We start from the raw sequence: 20,327 nt of genomic DNA on the forward strand, positions 1-20,327 counted from the left end.
GGGTCATTTAGGTCCAAATTAGACCTTACAACACTAATGACTATATACTCTACTGAGTACACACAAAAAAATTAAGATTAATACTTCTATAGATCGAAGGATATAAATTCTTGTTACTGCCTGTATTTGTTATTTTCAATTTACAGTTTATGCATGGCGGAAATGTATAAACCAAACAACGCAGACAGCTGATCACATGATACCCTATTTTCTTAAATATTTTTTTATGTAATTGATATTTGCGGCACGGTTGTTCCTTTAAAGATGACAGAGATTTTTTTGACTTACAGGTGTGAACTATAGAAATGGCTCAGTCAGGCAATCTCAGGATAATAGATAACGATGGTACAATTGTGAAACCACAACCAACCCGTGCTGAGTCTGAAGTAAGTCAAACATGATAATAATAAACGGATTAAAAAAAACTATCATATATCTCATTGACCTATATCTAGCCTGTGCTTCAATTATTTGTCAAGTTTTAATTGTCCTGTGGCTCAATGGTTCATGTAGTTGTCATATAAATTATGTCCTGTTGTTTAGTGCATGTATGTTCTCAGTAGTTGTCCTGTTGTTCAATCAGTAGTTGCCCCATTGTGCTGTTGTCCAGTATTATGATTGACCTGTTGTCAAGTAGTTGTCATGTTATTCAGTAATTGACATGTTGTCAGTAGTTGTCATGTTATCCAGTAGTTGTCCTGTCAAGTAGTCTTAAGCTTGTTGTTTAGTAGTTGGCAGCTTGTGTAATAGTTGTCATGTTATTCAGTAATTGTCATGCTATTCAGTAATTGACATGTTGTCAGTAGTTGTCATGTTATTCAGTAATTGACATGTTGTCAGTAGTTGTCATGTTATCCAGTAATTGACATGTTGTCAGTAGTTGTCATGTTTTCCAGTAATTGACATGTTGTCAGTAGTTGTCATGTTATCCAGTAATTGACATGTTGTCAGTAGTTGTCATGTTATCCAGTAATTGACATGTTGTCAGTAGTTGTCATGTTATTCAGTAATTGACATGTTGTCAGTAGTTGTCATGTTATCCAGTAATTGACATGTTGTCAGTAGTTGTCATGCTATCCAATAATTGACATGTTGTCAGTAGTTGTCATGTTATCCAGTAATTGACATGTTGTCAGTAGTTGTCATGTTAGCCAGTAATTGACATGTTGTCAGTAGTTGTCATGTTATCCAGTAATTGACATGTTGTCAGTAGTTGTCATGTTATCCAGTAATTGACATGTTGTCAGTAGTTGTCATATTATCCAGTAATTGACATGTTGTCAGTAGTTGACATGTTATTCAGTAATTGACATGTTGTCAGTAGTTGTCCTGTTGTCCAGCAGGTGTCCTGTTGCCTGGTAGTTGTTCTGTTGTTTTGTAGTTGACCTAATATCTAGATGTCCATATATTGACTTGCCTTGTTGTCCAGTAGTTTCCCTGTTGTTTAATTATCCTGTTGTCCAGTAAAATATTGTTTTGTTGTAAAGCAGTTATCCTATTGTCTAGTAGTTGTCACCTGTCCAGCAATTGTTCTCTTGTTGTCCAGTAGTTGCATTGTTCTAATCTAATATTTGTCATTGTACCCAGTAGTTGTGTTGTTGATCAGTAGTTTTCCTATTTTTCCAGAAGTTGTCCTGTTGTTTAAAGTATTTGCCAAGTAATTGTAATGTAATCAAGAAGTTGTCCTCTTATCAAGTAGTTGTCTTGTTATCAAGTAGATGCCGGTTTAATCCAGTAGTTGTCTTGTTGTCAATCAGTTGTCTTGTTATATCATTATCAAGTATCTGCCCTGTTATTGAGCAGTTGTAATGCTATCGAGTAGTTGTCCTGTTATAAACAGTTGTTGTTATCCAGTATCCCTCTCCCCATGGCATAGTTGTTAGATCCAAAGCGCAAGTGAGCTTATGCCGTCCATTTAAACTTCTTCTCAATAACCAGGAGGCCCAGAGACCTGATACTGGGTCTGTAGCATGCCGAGGTAAAGAGCTACCAAATTTGATCAAATGAATGACATTGACCCACATTCAAGGTCACAAGGGTCGAATAGGCTGAAATCTTTTAATGACTAGTCTTCTTCTCAATAACCATGAGGCCAAGAGACTTGATATCAGGTCTGTAGCATGCTGGGGTAAAGAGCTATCATATTTGTTCAAATGAATGACCTTGAACTGCATTCAAGGTCACAAGAGTCGAATAGACTGAAATCTCTAAATGACTTCTTCTCAATAACTGAGATGCCCAGAGACATAATATTTGTCTTATAGCATGCTGGGGTGAAGGCTAGGAAGTTTGATCTTGTTTGACCTTGACCATGATTGAAGTTTGAAAGAATTAAATTGACCAAAATATTTAAAAGTCACCTTTTCAAATAACTGTGAGACCCTGAGATCTTATATCTGGTCTCTGATACACTTGTTCTTAATTTTGTTTATGTATAAAAAGGATCACTGGACAGCAGGGGAGCAATTCGGGTCCATTAGGCCCTTGTTGTGTCACCAGTGTCCTCAAATTGTTGTTCATCTATTTTTCAGTAGTTTCCCTGTAATGAAGTAGTTGTCCTGATGGCCTGTTATGAAGTAGTTGTCCTGATGGCCTGTTATGAAGTAGTGTCCTGATGGCCTGTTATGAAGTAGTGTCCTGATGGCCTGTTATGAAGTAGTTGTCCTGATGGCCTGTTATGAAGTAGTTGTCCTGATGGCCTGTTATGAAGTAGCTGTCCTGATGGCCTGTTATGAAGTAGTGTCCTGATGGCCTGTTATGAAGTAGTTGTCCTCAGATGGCCTGTTATGAAGTAGTTGTCCTGATGGCCTGTTATGAAGTAGTTGTCCTGATGGCCTGTTATGAAGTAGCTGTCCTGATGGCCTGTTATGAAGTAGTTGTCCTGATGGCCTGTTATGAAGTAGTGTCCTGATGGCCTGTTATGAAGTAGTGTCCTGATGGCCTGTTATGAAGTAGTTGTCCTGATGGCCTGTTATGAAGTAGTTGTCCTGATGGCTTGTTATGAAGTAGTGTCCTGATGGCCTGTTATGAAGTAGTTGTCCTGATGGCCTGTTATGAAGTAGTTGTCCTGATGGCCTGTTATGAAGTAGTGTCCTGATGGCCTGTTATGAAGTAGTGTCCTGATGGCCTGTTATGAAGTAGTGTCCTGATGGCCTGTTATGAAGTAGTTGTCCTGATGGCCTGTTATGAAGTAGTGTCCTGATGGCCTGTTATGAAGTAGTTGTCCTGAAGGCCTGTTATGAAGTAGTTGTTCTGATGGCCTGTTATGAAGTAGTTGTCCTGATGGCCTGTTATGAAGTAGTTGTCCTGATGGCCTGTTATGAGTAGTTGTCCTCAGATGGTCTGTTATGAAGTAGTTGTCCTGATGGCCTGTTATGAAGTAGTTGTCCTGATGGCCTGTTATGAAGTAGTTGTCCAGTAGTTGTCCAGTAGTTGTCCTGGTGTTTAGTAATTGTCATATAGTCACCCTATTGTCATGTATTTGTTCATTTCCAGTAGCTGTCCAGTAGTTGTCATTGTTTTCAAGTAATTGTTGTGTTGTCCAGAAGTTGCCCTGTTGTAACTTATGTATTCATCCTTATTCAGAAGTTACCCTGTTGTAACTTATGTATTCATCCTTATTCAGTAGTTGCCCTGTAGTACCTTATGTATTCATACTTATTCAGTAGTTGCCCTGTGTAGTACCTAATGTATTCATACTTACTCAGTAGTTGCCCTGTTGTACCTTATGTATTCATACTTATTCAGTAGTTGCCCTGTTGTACCTTATGTATTCATACTTATTCAGTAGTTGCCCTGTTGTAACTTATGTATTCATCCTTATTCAGTAGTTGCCCTGTTGTAACTTATGTATTCATCCTTATTCAGTAGTTGCCCTGTTGTAACTTATGTATTCATCCTTATTCAGTAGTTGCCCTGTTGTAACTTATGTATTCATCCTTATTCAGTAGTTGCCCTGTTGTAACTTATGTATTCATACTTATTCAGTAGTTGCCCTGTTGTAACTTATGTATTCATCCTTATTCAGTAGTTGCCCTGTTGTACCTTATGTATTCATACTTATTCAGTAGTTGCCCTGTTGTACCTTATGTATTCATACTTATTCAGTAGTTGCCCTGTAGTACCTTATGTATTCATACTTATTCAGTAGTTGCCCTGTTGTACCTTATGTATTCATACTTATTCAGTAGTTGCCCTGTTGTACCTTATGTATTCATCCTTATTCAGTAGTTGCCCTGTTGTACCTTATGTATTCATACTTATTCAGTAGTTGCCCTGTTGTACCTTATGTATTCATACTTATTCAGTAGTTGCCCTGTAGTACCTTATGTATTCATACTTATTCAGTAGTTGCCCTGTTGTAACGTATGTATTCATCCTTATTCAGTAGTTGCCCTGTTGTACATTATGTATTCATACTTATTCAGTAGTTGCCCTGTAGTCACCCTGTTGTCATGTATTTGTCCAGTTCCAGTGGTTGTCATTGTTGTCCTTTAGTTGTCGTTGCTGTCAAGTAATTGTCATGTTGTCTAGAAACTGCCCTGTTGTTATGTATTCATCCTTATTCAGTAGTTGCCCTGTTGTTAATTAGCAGTTCAGTAGTTGTCATTATTGTCCAGTAATTGACCTGTTGTCCAATAATTGCCCTGATTTCTTGTTGTTCAGTATAGTTTTAATGTTGTTTAGTAAATATCATGTTGTCCATTTGTTGTCCTGTTGTCATTTATTTGTCCTTTTCCCAATAGTTGTAATGTTGTTCAGAATAGTTGTCCAGTAGTTGTCATTCAGTAATCATCCTGTCTTCCATAGTTTCCCTGATGACCTGTTGTTCAGTTGTTGTCCTGGCTACCTGTTGTTTACTTGTTGTCCTGATGACCTGTTGTTCAGTTGTTGCCCTGATGACCTGTTATTCCGTTGTTGCCCTGATGACCTGTTGTTCAGTTGTTGCCCTGGTGACCTGTTGTTCAGGTGTTGCCCTGGTGACCTGTTCAGTTGTTGTCATGATGACCTATTGTTCAGTTGTTGTCCTGATGACCTGTTGTTCAATTGTTGCCCTGGCGACCTGTTGTTCAGTTGTTGCCCTGATGACCTGTTGTAATTTTGTTGTAATGATGTTTAGTAGTGGTTATGTTGTCAGATAGTTGTCCTGTTATCTAAGAGTTAGTCCGATTCAGATTGTAAAAGTCTATGCAACTGTACATACATGTAGTATCATTCTAAAACAGATTTTGTCTGATATAGTTTTATGAAAACATAATTATGTTTATATCTTGGACACAAAGCTTATAGTTTTTAATACCATCAATACTGATCCAATTTCCTGATCATTTTGTATGAAAATGAATTTAACATAAAATGAATATTGATCATTCCATTATATATGCAATGTTTTTAGTATTGTGATTTTAAACTTAAACGACTATATTTCTCTTACAGTAGTGATTTCCTTATATTTCAGAAATTATTAAGAAAGTTTAATGAAGATGACTCAAAAAAGCTACTTGGCATTTTTAATGAAGAATTAAACGATGAAGAAAAGGATTGGACTGTTAAAGTACAAGAGAAAGGACCAATTGTAGATATTTATTGTAAATCTGTCAGTGAAAGAAGATGTCAAAATGATGTTGATCATCTGCAGGAACTCTTACAAAACCTGGAAAATGATGTTATAGATTGTCAGCGTCAAACAAAATCCAGGGAAGAAATATTGAAAATTCTGAATAAGGAGGTAAGAGTGGTTTGTATTCCTTCTAGAAGTAAGGGAGATATCATCAGAATTTATGCTAAAAACCAAGGTGATCTTGACAAAGCTAGAACAAAATTGATGGTTTCCTCGGAAAGAAATGATCAAAAGCCAAACAGCAGAGCAAATCGACACTTTAATTCTAGCATTACTGAACGTGATTACCCAGATGCTGGTGCAGGAATAGCACAAGGAGGTAGAACTGCCTCCCCAGAAGACATTAAGAAAACTTTTCAAACCAGCAATGGACTCACCGTAAAAATCTACAAGGGAGCTATTACAAAGCTCAATGTGGACTCTGTAGTGAATGCTGCCAACGAACGACTGGCAAATGGAGCAGGTGTTGCAGGGGCATTGTCAAAAGCAGGTGGGTGGGACTTTGACCAAGATTGTATGAGAACTATCAGGAAAAATGGTTTGATTCCTGTCACAAAGAATGTAGTAACAAAAGCAGGAAGCATGGATTATAAGGGAGTGGTGCATGCTGTTGGTCCACAGTGGTACAACTTTAATGATAAGGTGGAATGTGTGGAGAAAGTCCGGGACACTGTCATAGAAATACTGAAAACCTCGGTTGAGTTTGGATTCCGAAGTGTCGCCATGCCTCCCATAAGCTCAGGTAAGGAGACTTAGTGTATTATCACAGACTACCATACAACTGTCCTTCTGACCTTTGGAAATTTCATTGTCCTTAACTAGGTCACTTCTTACAAAAGTAAATATCATAAATTGTGCAGTTATTTATACCATGTACTATCAGATGTTTGTTATTTAACTAAGCTGTTGCTGGGATATGGCAAATGCTCTCTGCTCCCTTAGCAACACTGACTCCACAAGCATCCTCCTTCCGTCTTTAAGGGGCCATGATAGCTTAGTTGGTTAGAGCGTCAATCACGTTAGCTCAGGCAAAGTTCCAAAGTGTAAGGTTTTCACTCCCTATCTGTGTTGGTTTGTGTTTCTCGGGAAGCTGAGAAATAGGTTGTGTCCATGGGCAAGACACTTTACCCTAATTGGATAGCATGCGACGACCCTCTAATAATAGTATTATATTGTTCAGTGAGGTAGTCACCAACTACTACAAGGAGACCCCCACCTCAAAATGACCCTGGCTGTTCAATGGGCTATAAACCAAGTCATTGATAGTAAATATATGTGGAAAGAGAATTTGAAATGTAGAGTAAACAAATTAATATGTTAATCATGTAATGAAATTCACATCTTTTATAAATGGCTAAAATCATGAAACAGGTTGAGGGAAACTATGTAAGGCCACCTGTGACTTGTGAATAGATGTTTTCCCACTGGTTGTTTGTTTTATGAATGAGTGTAGTCACTAACACATCCTATAAATCAGTGATAATCTTTACACTGATATATAAAACCAATGATAAAATAGGCTAAGATGAAACCTACACGTGATAGTAGTAACTTTCCCAGGGAAATATGATATGGAGGAACTTCTTTAAAAGAAGAAAATGCTGATGTTCTGATGATTCCATTTGGTAAACAAATGTATTATTTATTACATTTATTTTGTCCTTTCATGTTTTAGTCTTGGAAAGCTTTTGTTCAAAACTTCCATTATATACAGGAAAAAAACAGACTGTTTTTATACGCCCATCAAATTTGATGAAAATGGTGTGGTGTCATCAGTCCAATCGTCATTAAACTTTAGTTTGTGCAGCTGTCTCCTCCTACATTTAACAACTGATCTAGCTCTTTGAAACTTGGTATTAATTATAATTTTGATATCAGTTTGTGTTTCTTTGAAAAGAATTTTGATTATGCGGTTATGCAAAAGTGGATGCCCTTTGGTTATTTCAGTATTTGGTTTTATTTTTATCTAAAGAACTTCTCCTTCAGTTTTTCACTGATTTCTTAGAAACTTTGTAGGCTTTATAATCATGATAATATATGTTGGTGTATTTGCCTGAAAAGAAATTTCATTCAATAATTGCTGTAAAACTTATGCCCTTAATTTGTTCATTTCAGTTTTTGATTTTTCCCACATACCTCCTTCTATATTTTTCAACCCATTTCTTTGAACCTTTGGATGCAAAAATCATATTATAAAGTTAGGTTTCCCAGAAAAAAAATGATTTGTCTAATTTTGCAGAAGTTATTGCCCTATGTTTATTTCTTCATGTCTTGAGATCTTCTTCTACATTTTTCTATTGATTTCTATGAAACTTTTTTTCCTTCAAAATTTTAGAAAACTGACATTGACTAAGTAAATAGTGAGATTTATAGCATGTCAGCTAGCCACTCTTATGGTGATACAAATCTTATTTTAATGCAGGATAACACTTTATGGCATTTGACGGGCGTACATGTATATATTGTTCCACCCCGCGGTATTCTTGTTTCCAATACATATTTTTCTTTGTAGAATAATGTGTAGTAATTGTTGTCTATATTTTAGGTCTGTTTGGTGTACCCACTGACCTATGTGCTGCCATGTATGTCCAGGGAATTGTTGACTTCTCAAAAACTACTGACAGCCTCAAGAGACTCAAAGAGTTTCACATCATTGACATCAAGGATGATATTCTAGACATGGTGATTGATTGCTATGAAAAGTGGAGAAAGAACCCCAGTGCATTAGCTCCGGATGTGTTGGTTTCTCGACACCCAAAGGTTGACAAAGGCAAGAACTACAGCCAAAGTTGGGATGACAAAACAGATAGGAATAGTAGACAGGGTCGTTGGCATAGTCAAAGTCATAACCAAGGTCGTCGTGATAATCAGTCTGAAGACAAAATGGACTGGAATAGTAAACAAGGTCGACATGGTAATCAGGATCGGTCTGAAGACAAAATGGACTGGAACAGTAAACAAGGTCGACATGGTAATCAGGATCGGTCTGAAGACAAAATGGACTGGAATAGTAAACAAGGTCGACATGGTCAAGGTCAAAAACAAATTTATGGTGATGGTCAAGGTTACACTCACAGTCATGGTGGTGGTCAACGTAACACTCAAGGTCAGAATCAGCAAGGCAGAGGAAGACCACACAACTACAAATCTTGTGTATTTGAAGAGAGAACAAAATCTTTTATTTTCAGAGGACAGTTGAAGGTTTTCTTTCATTGTACAGATATTGTTACCTTGAATGTTGATGCCATTGTGGCAACAGATGGTAAGGAGCATAAGGGAACAATTTCTCAGGCTATAGAGAAAGCTAATGGTTCAACGTATTGGGCACAGTTCAAAGATTGGCTCACGATAAAGAAAGAAGGAGATGTTATTTTAGCAAAACCGAACAAAATGAAACATTTGCGATGCATATATCACATTATCATGGGGCGCTTCTCACCCTCCATTCCTCCATCACAAGAAAAACTTCATCTTTTGAAAAATGTTGTATTAAAAGTCTTGGAACAAGCCAACAATTTACCAACAAAGGAAAAGAAGGCCAACAAGAAGGCCAAGGAGTCGCAAGCACTGAAGAAGATGGCCATGTCCATTCCTGGTGCAGGTAAAAAATTTACCATTGGTGAATGTGTTTTAAAAATTCAAATTCAGGGTGGTAGAATGTTAATATCTGAAGAGGGGGGGGGGGGGGGGGGGGGGGGGGGTGGTAGCATTGGTTTCAGGATATCTCTCTAGAGGCCAAAATGTTATAATTTATAAAAACCAAAAACCACTGACATTTGAAATAAATAAACAAAACAAGGAAGTTTAGTTTTTAGTTGAGAGGGTTTAGTTGGCCTATGTTTTATGCCCCTGTAGGCCCACATATGATTGATTATCCGCGTTTTATGCCCCTGTAGGCCCACATATGATTATCCGCTTTGTTTGCTGTGTGGGATCAGTAAACAGTGAGTGTGGGTCGGGGGAAGGAATGATTACAATATGTAGATTGAACTCTACAGGAAAAATAATATTCTGGAACATTTCTGCTAATATGTCATTTCATGTGTGTGATCATCAGTCTATTCTAAAATTACTTTACAGACATATCAAAAGTCAAAATCATTTAAGATCAGCTGCTAGAAGTAAGTTAATTCCATAGTCTTTGGATAAAACCTAGCAGTCAGAGCAGTAATATATGCTAGGATGAAAGACAGTAGTCTTTGTTTTGGGTTAAAGATCTTCACAGCTTTCAATATAACAGGCAAACTGGATAATTTAAAAAAAAATGTATTTGAACTTCTAAATAGCAACAATATCCTGGATGATATGTTGCCAGTAACATGATAGAATGAAGAACACTACTTATTATACCCCTGCAACGAAGTTAGGGGGGTATACTGGAATCAGGTTGTCCGTCCGTCCGTCCGTCCCTCCGTCCGTCCGTCCGTCTGTAGACGCATTTTGTCCGGACAACTCCTCCTAAACCGATGGGCCAATTCCGATGAAACTTCACACACATATTAATGATCATGTGTAGATGTGCATGCCACTTTCTTTTCTTTCAAAATTATGGTTGTTATGGCAACTGGTCTATAAACAGGTTTTCTGATAAGAACCATAACTTTAAGTTTGTCCAGACAGCTCACCTTAAACCGAAGGGCCAATTTCAATGAAACTTCACACAAATATAGAGGACCATGTGTGGATGTGCATGCCACTTTATTTTTCACAAAATTATGATTGCTATGGCAACTGGTCACTATAAACAGGTTTTCTGTTAAGAACCATAACTTTAAGTTGGCCGGACAACTCCTCCTAAACCGAAGGGCCGATTTCAATGAAACTTCACACAAATATAGAGGACCATGTGTAGATGTGCATGCCACTTTCTTTTTTTTTTCAAAATTATGGTTGCTATGGCAACTGGTCACTACATTACTGGGTTATCTTAGTTAGCCTCTAATCAACAGTTCCAATTCACCATTGACTCGTGCAGATTGCGTGGGTATTAGTCAGCCATCCTGGGGACAGTTCTGGTTTCATTCGCAATAAGTTGCAGGGTTGTATAACATGGAATGTTTGTTTGTACTTTCTTTCTTGGTTTGGAGCTTTCAAATTATTTTGTGAGTACAAACTTTATTGGTTTGCCCATGAAACAATAATGTAGCAATAATAGGTACAACAATATTCACTGTTCCATAGCAATCACTTAAGCAATGAAAGTACAAAAAAGTATAAACACTATGAACGTTTCATGTTGTGGGGTATTCTCAAAGCTGCTGCTTCAAGTTCCATCTAATTTTTCATGTTATATAATGTACCATTATCCTGTCTGTCTTTGTATATTTAAGGATCCCTGGAAACCACCCTTTACATTGAGAGATGTTCTGAGGTCATGTTTAGTGCCATTGATGAGTTCACATGGAGGAATAAACAGATCCGTTTGATGGAAGTTCATCTGGTCGACATGAGAGAAGAGGTTGTCAATGTGTTAAGGCAAACGTTTCACAAACAGATGAACAAGTCAATGGAAAAGAGACCCCTGCCTCCATCACCTCACCCTGTAAACAACCCTTCATTTACTGCTTCTGGTCGCTATGATTCCATCGCTGATACCAGGTCAAAGAAAACAAACTCTCAGGGCAAGTTTCAGCCAGAACGATATCGTAAACTGGAGGAATGGAAGAGCAGCAGATATAGCTCCTCCAGGACATTAGATATTGATGAGTTTGTGAACAGAGTGCCAAAACAGAAAGGCAACATGATGATACTGGGTGGTGACTCCAGTACATATAGAGGTGCTTCCAAGGGTGCCACAGGTGGGGATGAGGACGAAGATAGTTGTGTTATATGTATGGACACTTTTGATGATCCGGTGAAACTGAAGAGATGTGGTCATATGTTCTGCAAGGATTGCATTTCTGAATCATTCCAACAGAAGCCAGTGTGTCCTGTATGTGCCACTGTGTATACAGTTGTACAGGGTGATCAACCAGTTCATGGGACCGCCATTGTCTACACTGATGACAAACCTCTGCCTGGATATGGACAAAGTAGAACATTTATTATCAACTACATTTTTCCAGACGGCACACAAGATGTAAGTAGCAAAGTCAAAATCACATAGGTAAGTGATCCACATCTGTGGTTCTTCATGTAACATCCGTATATCCAGATGTCTGGAGTCAACATTTCCCTTTTAGCAACTTCTTCTGAATACAGAGAGGCCAAGAGCCTGACTGCCAACTTTGTTCAAATAAATGACCTTGATCTACAAACAAGGTCGCAGTGGTGCAAGGATGTTAAAATCTTCAAACTCTTCTTCTCAATAACCAAGAGGCCATGGGACCTGGTATTTGGCCTGTAGAATTCTTGGGTGGAGGGCTACCAATTTTTTCAAATGAATGACCTTGACTTCCATTTGATTAAGGTCACAGAGTGAAATATGTTCAACTCTATACACAACTATTTTCAATAACCAAGAGGTCCTGGGACATGGTGTTGGGCCTGCATCTTGCCGGGATGAAGGGCTACCAAATTTATTCAAGTTTCAAAGTCATAGGGGTCCATATATATTCTGACTGTGTTGATATGGGTTGTTATCTGACCTGGGAACCACATATATTGTGCATGTGTTTAGGTGAGTTTTGATCTGACCTGGGTGTTCCATATATTTTGTATGTGTTGGATTGGGTTGTAATTTGACCTGGGTGTTCACTATATATATATTCTTTATATGTTGAGGTGGGTTTTGATCTGACCTGAGTGTTCACTATATATATATTATGTATGTGTTGAGGTGGGTTGTGATCTGATCTGGGTGTTCTATATATTTTGTATGTGTTGGATTGGGTTGTAATTTGACCTGGGTGTTCACTATATATATATTCTTTATATGTTGAGGTGGGTTTTGATCTGACCTGAGTGTTCACTATATATATATTATGTATGTGTTTAGGTGGGTTTTGATCTGACCTGGGTGTTCCATATATTTTGTATGTGTTGGATTGGGTTGTAATTTGACCTTGGTGTTCACTATATATATATTCTTTATATGTTGAGGTGGGTTTTGATCTGACCTGAGTGTTCACTATATATATATTATGTATGTGTTAAGGTGGGTTGTGATCTGATCTGGGTGTTCTATATATTATGTATGTGTTGGATTGGGTTGTAATCTGACCTGGGTGTTCCATATATTGGGTTTGTGTTGAGGTGGGTTGTGATCTGACCTGGGTGTTCTATATATTTTGTATGTGTTGGATTGGGTTGTAATTTGACCTGGGTGTTCACTATATATATATTCTTTATATGTTGAGGTGGGTTGTGATCTGACCTGGGTGTTCTATATATTATGTATGTGTTGAGGTGGGTTGTGATCTGACCTGGGTGTTCTATATATTATGTATGTGTTTAGGTGGGTTGTGATCTGACCTGGGTGTTCCATATATTTTGTATGTGTTGGATTGGGTTGTAATCTGACCTGGGTGTTCACTATATATATATTCTTTATATGTTGAAGTGGGTTGTGATCTGACCTGAGTGTTCTATATATTATGTATGTGTTGAGGTGGGTTGTGATCTGACCTGGGTGTTCTATATATTATGTATGTGTTGAGGTGGGTTGTGATCTGACCTGGGTGTTCAATATATTATGTATGTGTTGAGGTGGGTTGTGATCTGACCTGGGTGTTCTATATATTATGTATGTGTTGAGGTGGGTTGTGATTTGACCTGGTTGTTCCATATATTATGTATGTGTTGAGGTGGGTTGTGATCTGACCTGGGTGTTCCATATATTATATATATGTATGTGTTGAGGTGGGTTGTGATCTGACCTGGGTGTTCAATATATTATGTATGTGTTGAGGTGGGTTGTGATCTGACCTGAGTGTTCTATATATTATGTATGTGTTGAGGTGGGTTGTGATCTGACCTGGGTGTTCCATATATTATATATATGTATGTGTTGAGGTGGGTTGTGATCTGACCTGGGTGTTCCATATATTGGGTTTGTGTTGAGGTGGGTTGTGATCTGACCTGGGTGTTCTATATATTATGTATGTGTTGAGGTGGGTTGTGATCTGACCTGGGTGTTCCATATATTATGTATGTGTTGAGGTGGGTTGTGATCTGACCTGGGTGTTCTATATATTATGTATGTGTTGAGGTGGGTTGTGATCTGACCTGGGTGTTCCATATATTGGGTTTGTGTTGAGGCGAGTTATGATAAGACCTGGTGCTCCATGTAGTATCATATAAGGTAACACATATGTGTTGAAGTGGGTACACATGTACATGTAGTGTTGTTGTCCCTGACACAGGATGAACATCCTTATCCTGGAGAGAGCTACAGGGGCCTCAATCGACAGGCATACCTTCCAGACAACTCACAGGGGCACAAGGTTCTCAAGATGCTCAAAGAAGCCTTTGAACAAAGACTGACTTTCACCATAGGTCAGTCACGTACAACTGGAGAAGATAATGTAGTTACCTGGAATGACATCCACCACAAGACACATCGGGATGGTGGCCCAGAAAGGTTGGTAATCGATTCATCTTAATAGTAATGGTATATTTTATGAATGAATTAGTATTTGGACCAACATACAGACCTTAGCCTATCTTTGAATTTTAGACTCTATTTTAATCACATTTCCTTCCAGTTTAGGTCAGCATAATTCTGATGTTAGACCCTATATTATTGTGATGGGAATCAGATTTGTGTAGGTTTAGTAAGCTTTATACTAGCGAAATTGGGGAGAGCCACGGCTTTTGTTTACGATTGCTAATTTGGCGCTAATTGTAAGTGTGTGCAGGCAACGCCCCCTTTTGGACGTAGTCCATTGGTTGGGAATGCCTGCACGTGCATAGGGGAGTTGGGAATATAAAAAGCCGTGAGCATTAAGAATTCGGTTACTCTGTTTCGGACTTCCAAGCAAAAAGGTAGGGGTAAAATTAAAAGTCCCGGTTGATCCGGCCATTTATAATAGAGTTATCTTATATTTATAAATACTGTGCAATCGTACAAATCTGATTACCAGACAAACCTAGTGTTTGTAAATATCAAAATGTAAATAAATATCTCCGTTAGAGTTAGCGAACCTTATACAACTCTTCTGGTCTTCAATACTCGTCAAACCACTTTACGATCATCTAGAAGCTTAAGTCGGGATAGATATACATGTATATATATGCAGCTATAGTCGGGATATGTCGTCCCAAGCTCCCGTTACATTATTACACTCTCCTACCCATTCAGGTCGGAGACTTCTGATGTGAGACCCGATTTTAATCACACTCTATTTAGGTTGGGACACTTCTGATGTGAGACCCTATTTTAATGTGCACATATGTAGGCATATATATTTTCAATAAAACTCAATCTTTCATAATTATAAAGAAAATACTCAAATAAATCTAAAAGAAACTTATCTAAAGATCTTTATATTTGATCCTGTCTTCTCCACAAAAATATCTAATTGTTATATTTTAAATACCATTGCTCTACTGAGCTAAGACCCTTAATTCTAATCCAAAGGTTTCCGAAGTTTATTGGCCTCTCCAAAATCTGATGTGGGCTGACCTCCTTTGTTACAGGTACGGCTACCCAGACAGCGACTACCTTCACCGTGTTACTGATGAACTGAACGCCAAAGGAATAGGCTTGTAGTTCAATAGAAGCCTCACCAAATCATCTCCTACTATATACATCATACATTCAACTGTAAACATTTCAATACCCTAGGTATACAGTATAATCATAAAATTACAGTTTCAGTGTTGTTGAAAGCTTAGTTTAGCTTAATGAAGGCACTTTATCATCATTTCTTAAGGAGCAATGGTTACGTCTCCATGCTTGATTACATACCGGTTGTGCATTGATTAATTTGTTTTTCCAATAATTATTTTGCAATAATAAAATTATACCTCTTGGTTGTGGAGGTAAACATGTAAATTCTCTCTATATATATATAATACAAATTGTTGATTTTAGTATTATATATAGTTCATAAAATGTACATGTATATATCATAATATATTTAATGCTGTCAACCATGCCTGTGTGAGATTTCAGTTTGAGCTCTTCAGAATGAACCTTGTTTCTTTAGTAGAGTATTATATCACAAAAGCATCCTTATATCTGGCTGGAAGTGTCACTTATCACCTTCCCATATATCTGGCTGGAAGTGTCAATTATCACCTTCCCATATATCTGGCTGGAAATGTCACTTATAACCTTCCCATATATCTGGCTGAAAGTGTCACTTAACACCTTCCCATATATCTGGCTGAAAGTGTCACTTATCACCTTTCCATATATCTAGCTGTAATTGTCACTTATCACCTTTCCATATATCTAGCTGTAAGTGTCAATTATCACCTTCCCATATATCTGACTGAAAGTGTCACTTATCACCTTTCCATATATCTAGCTGTAATTGTCACTTATCACCTTCCCATATATCTAGTTGTAAGTGTCACTTACCACCTTCCCATATATCTGGCTGTAAGTGTCACTTAACACCTTCCCATATATCAGGCGGGAAGTGTACTTATCACCTCCCATATATCTGACTGTAAGTGTCACTTATCACCTTCCCATATATCTGGCTGTAAGTGTCACTTATCACCTCCCATATATCTGGCTGGAAGTGTCACTTATCACCTTTCCACATCTGGTTGGAAGTGTCACTTATCACCTTCCCATATATCTGGCTGTAAGTGTCACTTATCACCTCCCATATATCTAGCTGGAAGTGTCACTTATCACCTTCCCATATATCTAGTTGGAAGTGTCACTTATCACCTTCCCATATATCAAGCGGGAAGTGTCACTTATCACCTTCCCATATATCTGGTTGGAAGTGTCACTTATCACCTTCCCATATATCTGGCTGGAAGTGTCACTTATCACCTTCCCATATATCTGGCTGGAAGTGTCACTTTTCACCTTCCCATATATCTGGCTGGAAGTGTCACTTATCACCTTCCCATATATCTGGTTGGAAGTGTCACTTATCACCTTCCCATATATCTGGCTGGAAGTGTCGCTTATCACCTTCCCATATATCTGGCTGGAAGTGTCGCTTATCACCTTCCCATATATCTGGCTGGAAGTGTCACTTACCACCTTCCCATATATCTGACTGTAAGTGTCAATTATCACCTCCCCATATATCTAGCTGGAAGTGTCACTTATCACCTTCCCATATATCTGACTGGAAGTGTCACTTATCACCTTCCCACATCTGGCTGGAAGTGTCACTTATCACCTTCCCATATATCTGGCTGGAAGTGTCACTTATCACATTCCCATATATCTGGCTGGAAGTGTCACTTATCACCTTCCCATATATCTGGCTGGAAGTGTCACTTTTCACCTTCCCATATATCTGGCTGGAAGTGTCACTTATCACCTTCCCATATATCTGGTTGGAAGTGTCACTTATCACCTTCCCATATATCTGGCTGGAAGTGTCGCTTATCACCTTCCCATATATCTGGCTGGAAGTGTCGCTTATCACCTTCCCATATATCTGGCTGGAAGTGTCACTTACCACCTTCCCATATATCTGACTGTAAGTGTCAATTATCACCTCCCCATATATCTAGCTGGAAGTGTCACTTATCACCTTCCCATATATCTGGCTGGATGTGTCACTTATCACCTCCCCATATATCTAGCTGGATGTGTCACTTAACACCTTCCCATATATCTGACTGTAAGTGTCAATTATCACCTCCCCATATATCTAGCTGGATGTGTCACTTAACACCTTCCCATATATCTGACTGTAAGTGTCAATTATCACCTTCCCATATATCTGGCTGGAAGTGTCACTTATCACCTCCCATATATCTGGTTGGAAGTGTCACTTATCACTTTACTATTATCTGACTAGGAATATCCTTTGACTTGTTGGCTTAGTTATACATTAATTTGTAGTAATTAGTAATTGATATATGAATATAAAGTTGGCTGCATAACATGTAAGCAGTTCATAGCTTATACTAAGCAGCAATTTTTTGTGTTTGAGGTGCAGCAAATTGCAACATTTTTTAATTGTTATTTTTGTTTGCAAGAACTAAAATTTGCACCATTTTCCCACAATGTTACAAGTTTGATTGTTATCACTAGGTACTTGTTGTAGATATAGATACATCAGTTATTGATATATTTATATTGATATTGATCACTTGTATATATAAAATCATTGCAGTGTGTAAATCACTTTCTCTAATACATACATGTACATTTTTTCGCCTTTTAAATTTTCATTTGTCTGTCAATCTCTCACATTCTTTTACCAATCTTTGTTTAACTTGGTATACATTATGATCATGATATGAAGTTTCCTTCAAAGAATTCCAATGAAACTAGTTTTGTAAAGGTTATTGCCATTGTTTTTTTTTGTTTTTTTTTTTAAGTTTAAAGTTTTCTTTTTTTTTGTTTTGAGATTTCCTCCTACATTTTTTGACCGATTTCTTTAAAAAAAAATGTAGATTTGATAGTTATGATATGTTGTTGTGTCTCCATGAAAAAAATTGATTTGATGATTTTTTTTCAAAAGTTATTGCTCTTTGTTTATTTTAGTATTCATTTTCGTCTGGCATGGTCCTCCGACATTTTTCAACCAATCTCTTTGAAACTTGGAATACATTATGATCCTGATATGAAGCTATGTCTCCCAGAACAAATTTTGATTCAATTGTTTATTTCAGTATTCAATTGTTTGTCAGGATATCTGATGTTAATTTGTGTTGTTTTTAAAACAGAATTAATTTTAATTTGTGTTGTTTCTTGAACAGAACTAATGTTAATTTGTGTTGTTTTAGAACAGAACTAATGTTAATTTGTGTTGTTTTAGAACAGAACTCATGTTAATTTGTGTTGTTTAGAACAGAACAAATGTTAATTTGTGTTATTAAAGAATAGAACTGATCATGTTAATTTGTGTTATTTAAGAAGAGAATTAATGTTAATTTGTGTTGCTTTAGAGAACAGAACAAATGTTAATTTGTGTTGTTTAAGAATAGAACTGATGATTTTGTGTTGTTTAAGATTTGTCTGTTTTTTTGTTTAACGTCCTATTATCAGCCAGGGTCATTTAAGGACGTGCCAGGTTTTGGAGGTGGAGGAAAGCCGGAGTACCCGTAGAAAAACCACCGACCTACAGTCAGTACCTGTTGTTTAAGAACAGAACTCATGTAAATTTGTGCTATTTAAGAACAGAACTAATGTTATTTGGTGTAGTTTTTATAACAGATTTAATGTTAATTTGTGTTGTTTTCGAACAGAACTCATCTTGATTTGTGTTGTTATAGAACAGAACTAACGTTAATAAGTGTTGTTTTAGAGCAGAACTCGTGTTAATTTGTGTTGTTTTAATTAATATTTTCATTCATTTGGAGCATTGAACTGCCTTACTCTGGTCCACCCTCTCCTCCATGCCTGCATGGGGTGCCTACAATTATGACGTCATGATGGGCACACTAGTGCTATGGAATTGTCGTTGACAGTCCTTTGAATCACACTAAGCTGTACCGGTATATATTTTATAATATAACACTGAAATAAATCATTATTTTTTGTAGATGATAGTAATATAAATATTTATTTGTATCCACTGTACTGTGTAATGTTGTACAATATAGTGGTCAGCTTGTCAACAGAGTACAGTCAGGGAAGCTTCCACCTCTTCATCCATTTGGTTTCCCAAAAGATCATTTTCATTTCATTCCAACATATTTTATTGTGAAACAATTGGATTGAACATCAGGCTAAGGCTATATCAAAGTTCTCTCAAGAACATTAGTATATTTATTACAAATAATGAGTGAATCTGGTTATTTTAGTCAAGAATGAAAAATATAATATATACAGTGTATATATATAGAGTTTATCAACATTTGTAAATAATATATAGTGATAATATTATTTTACAATTTGTAAACTAAAGAAATACTAGTGCCCAGTTACTCCACAGGAGGGAGACCAAGTGTTTGCTCAAAACCAGTTTAAGACTGTAATGTCCATTTTATAAATACCAGTAGTCACCCTTGTTGTAGATGCCTGGAACAACTTGTCACAACATGTTATAGATGCAACAGAAGTAAAACAATATGAAATTCTAACGGACTATCATTGGAGATGTTTAAGCCATATTTATATACAAATTGCATTATACAATGTAAATACACCAGAAGTATTAAATATTGTAATATTAATTGATTATTTATCTTATAGTATTAAATGAACTGATCAATGACTCATCTCCCTACGGCATATAAATTTAGGATTTAGAATACAAAGATTATCTATTAAGATTGTTCGAGTACCTGTAAGTCACCATTACTCTTTCAATGTTCAACAATGCAATTAAGGCATGTAAATAATATAATGGTATTAGTTAGTATCATGATTGTATGTACTGAGGAATAGAATCAGTAATTGTTCTCACCAACTGTGATAATTACTATAATAATTACTAAGATTCCTTATTCAACTCAGTATATATATTTACACAGGTACAATTTGATAGTGTACACACATGATAATGATGGCATCCAGATACAGTTCATGGTGGCATCCAGGTACAGTATATGGTGGTATCCATGTATGATATATGGTGGCATCCAGGTCAGGTACAGTACATGGTGGCATCCAGGTACAGTATATGGTGGCATCCATGTACATATTGTATGGTGATAATATTACTCAACA

General features: G+C 37.1%; 1 protein-coding gene across 1 annotated transcript; it reads left to right on the forward strand.

The window, feature by feature from the left end:
- Window positions 1–296: 296 nt before the first annotated feature.
- Window positions 297–19,197, forward strand: LOC117339448. Its single transcript, XM_033901027.1, has 6 exons — window positions 297–386; window positions 5,459–6,362; window positions 8,166–9,221; window positions 10,951–11,699; window positions 13,924–14,141; window positions 15,200–19,197. Exons 1-6 carry the CDS (start codon window positions 306–308, stop codon window positions 15,270–15,272), a joined length of 3,081 nt encoding a protein of 1,026 aa, XP_033756918.1. The 5' UTR covers window positions 297–305; the 3' UTR covers window positions 15,273–19,197.
- The last annotated feature ends 1,130 nt before the right edge of the window (window positions 19,198–20,327 follow it).

Source organism: Pecten maximus, chromosome 12 (genome assembly GCF_902652985.1).
Source record: "Pecten maximus chromosome 12, xPecMax1.1, whole genome shotgun sequence".
NCBI classification, from domain to species: domain Eukaryota; kingdom Metazoa; phylum Mollusca; class Bivalvia; order Pectinida; family Pectinidae; genus Pecten; species Pecten maximus.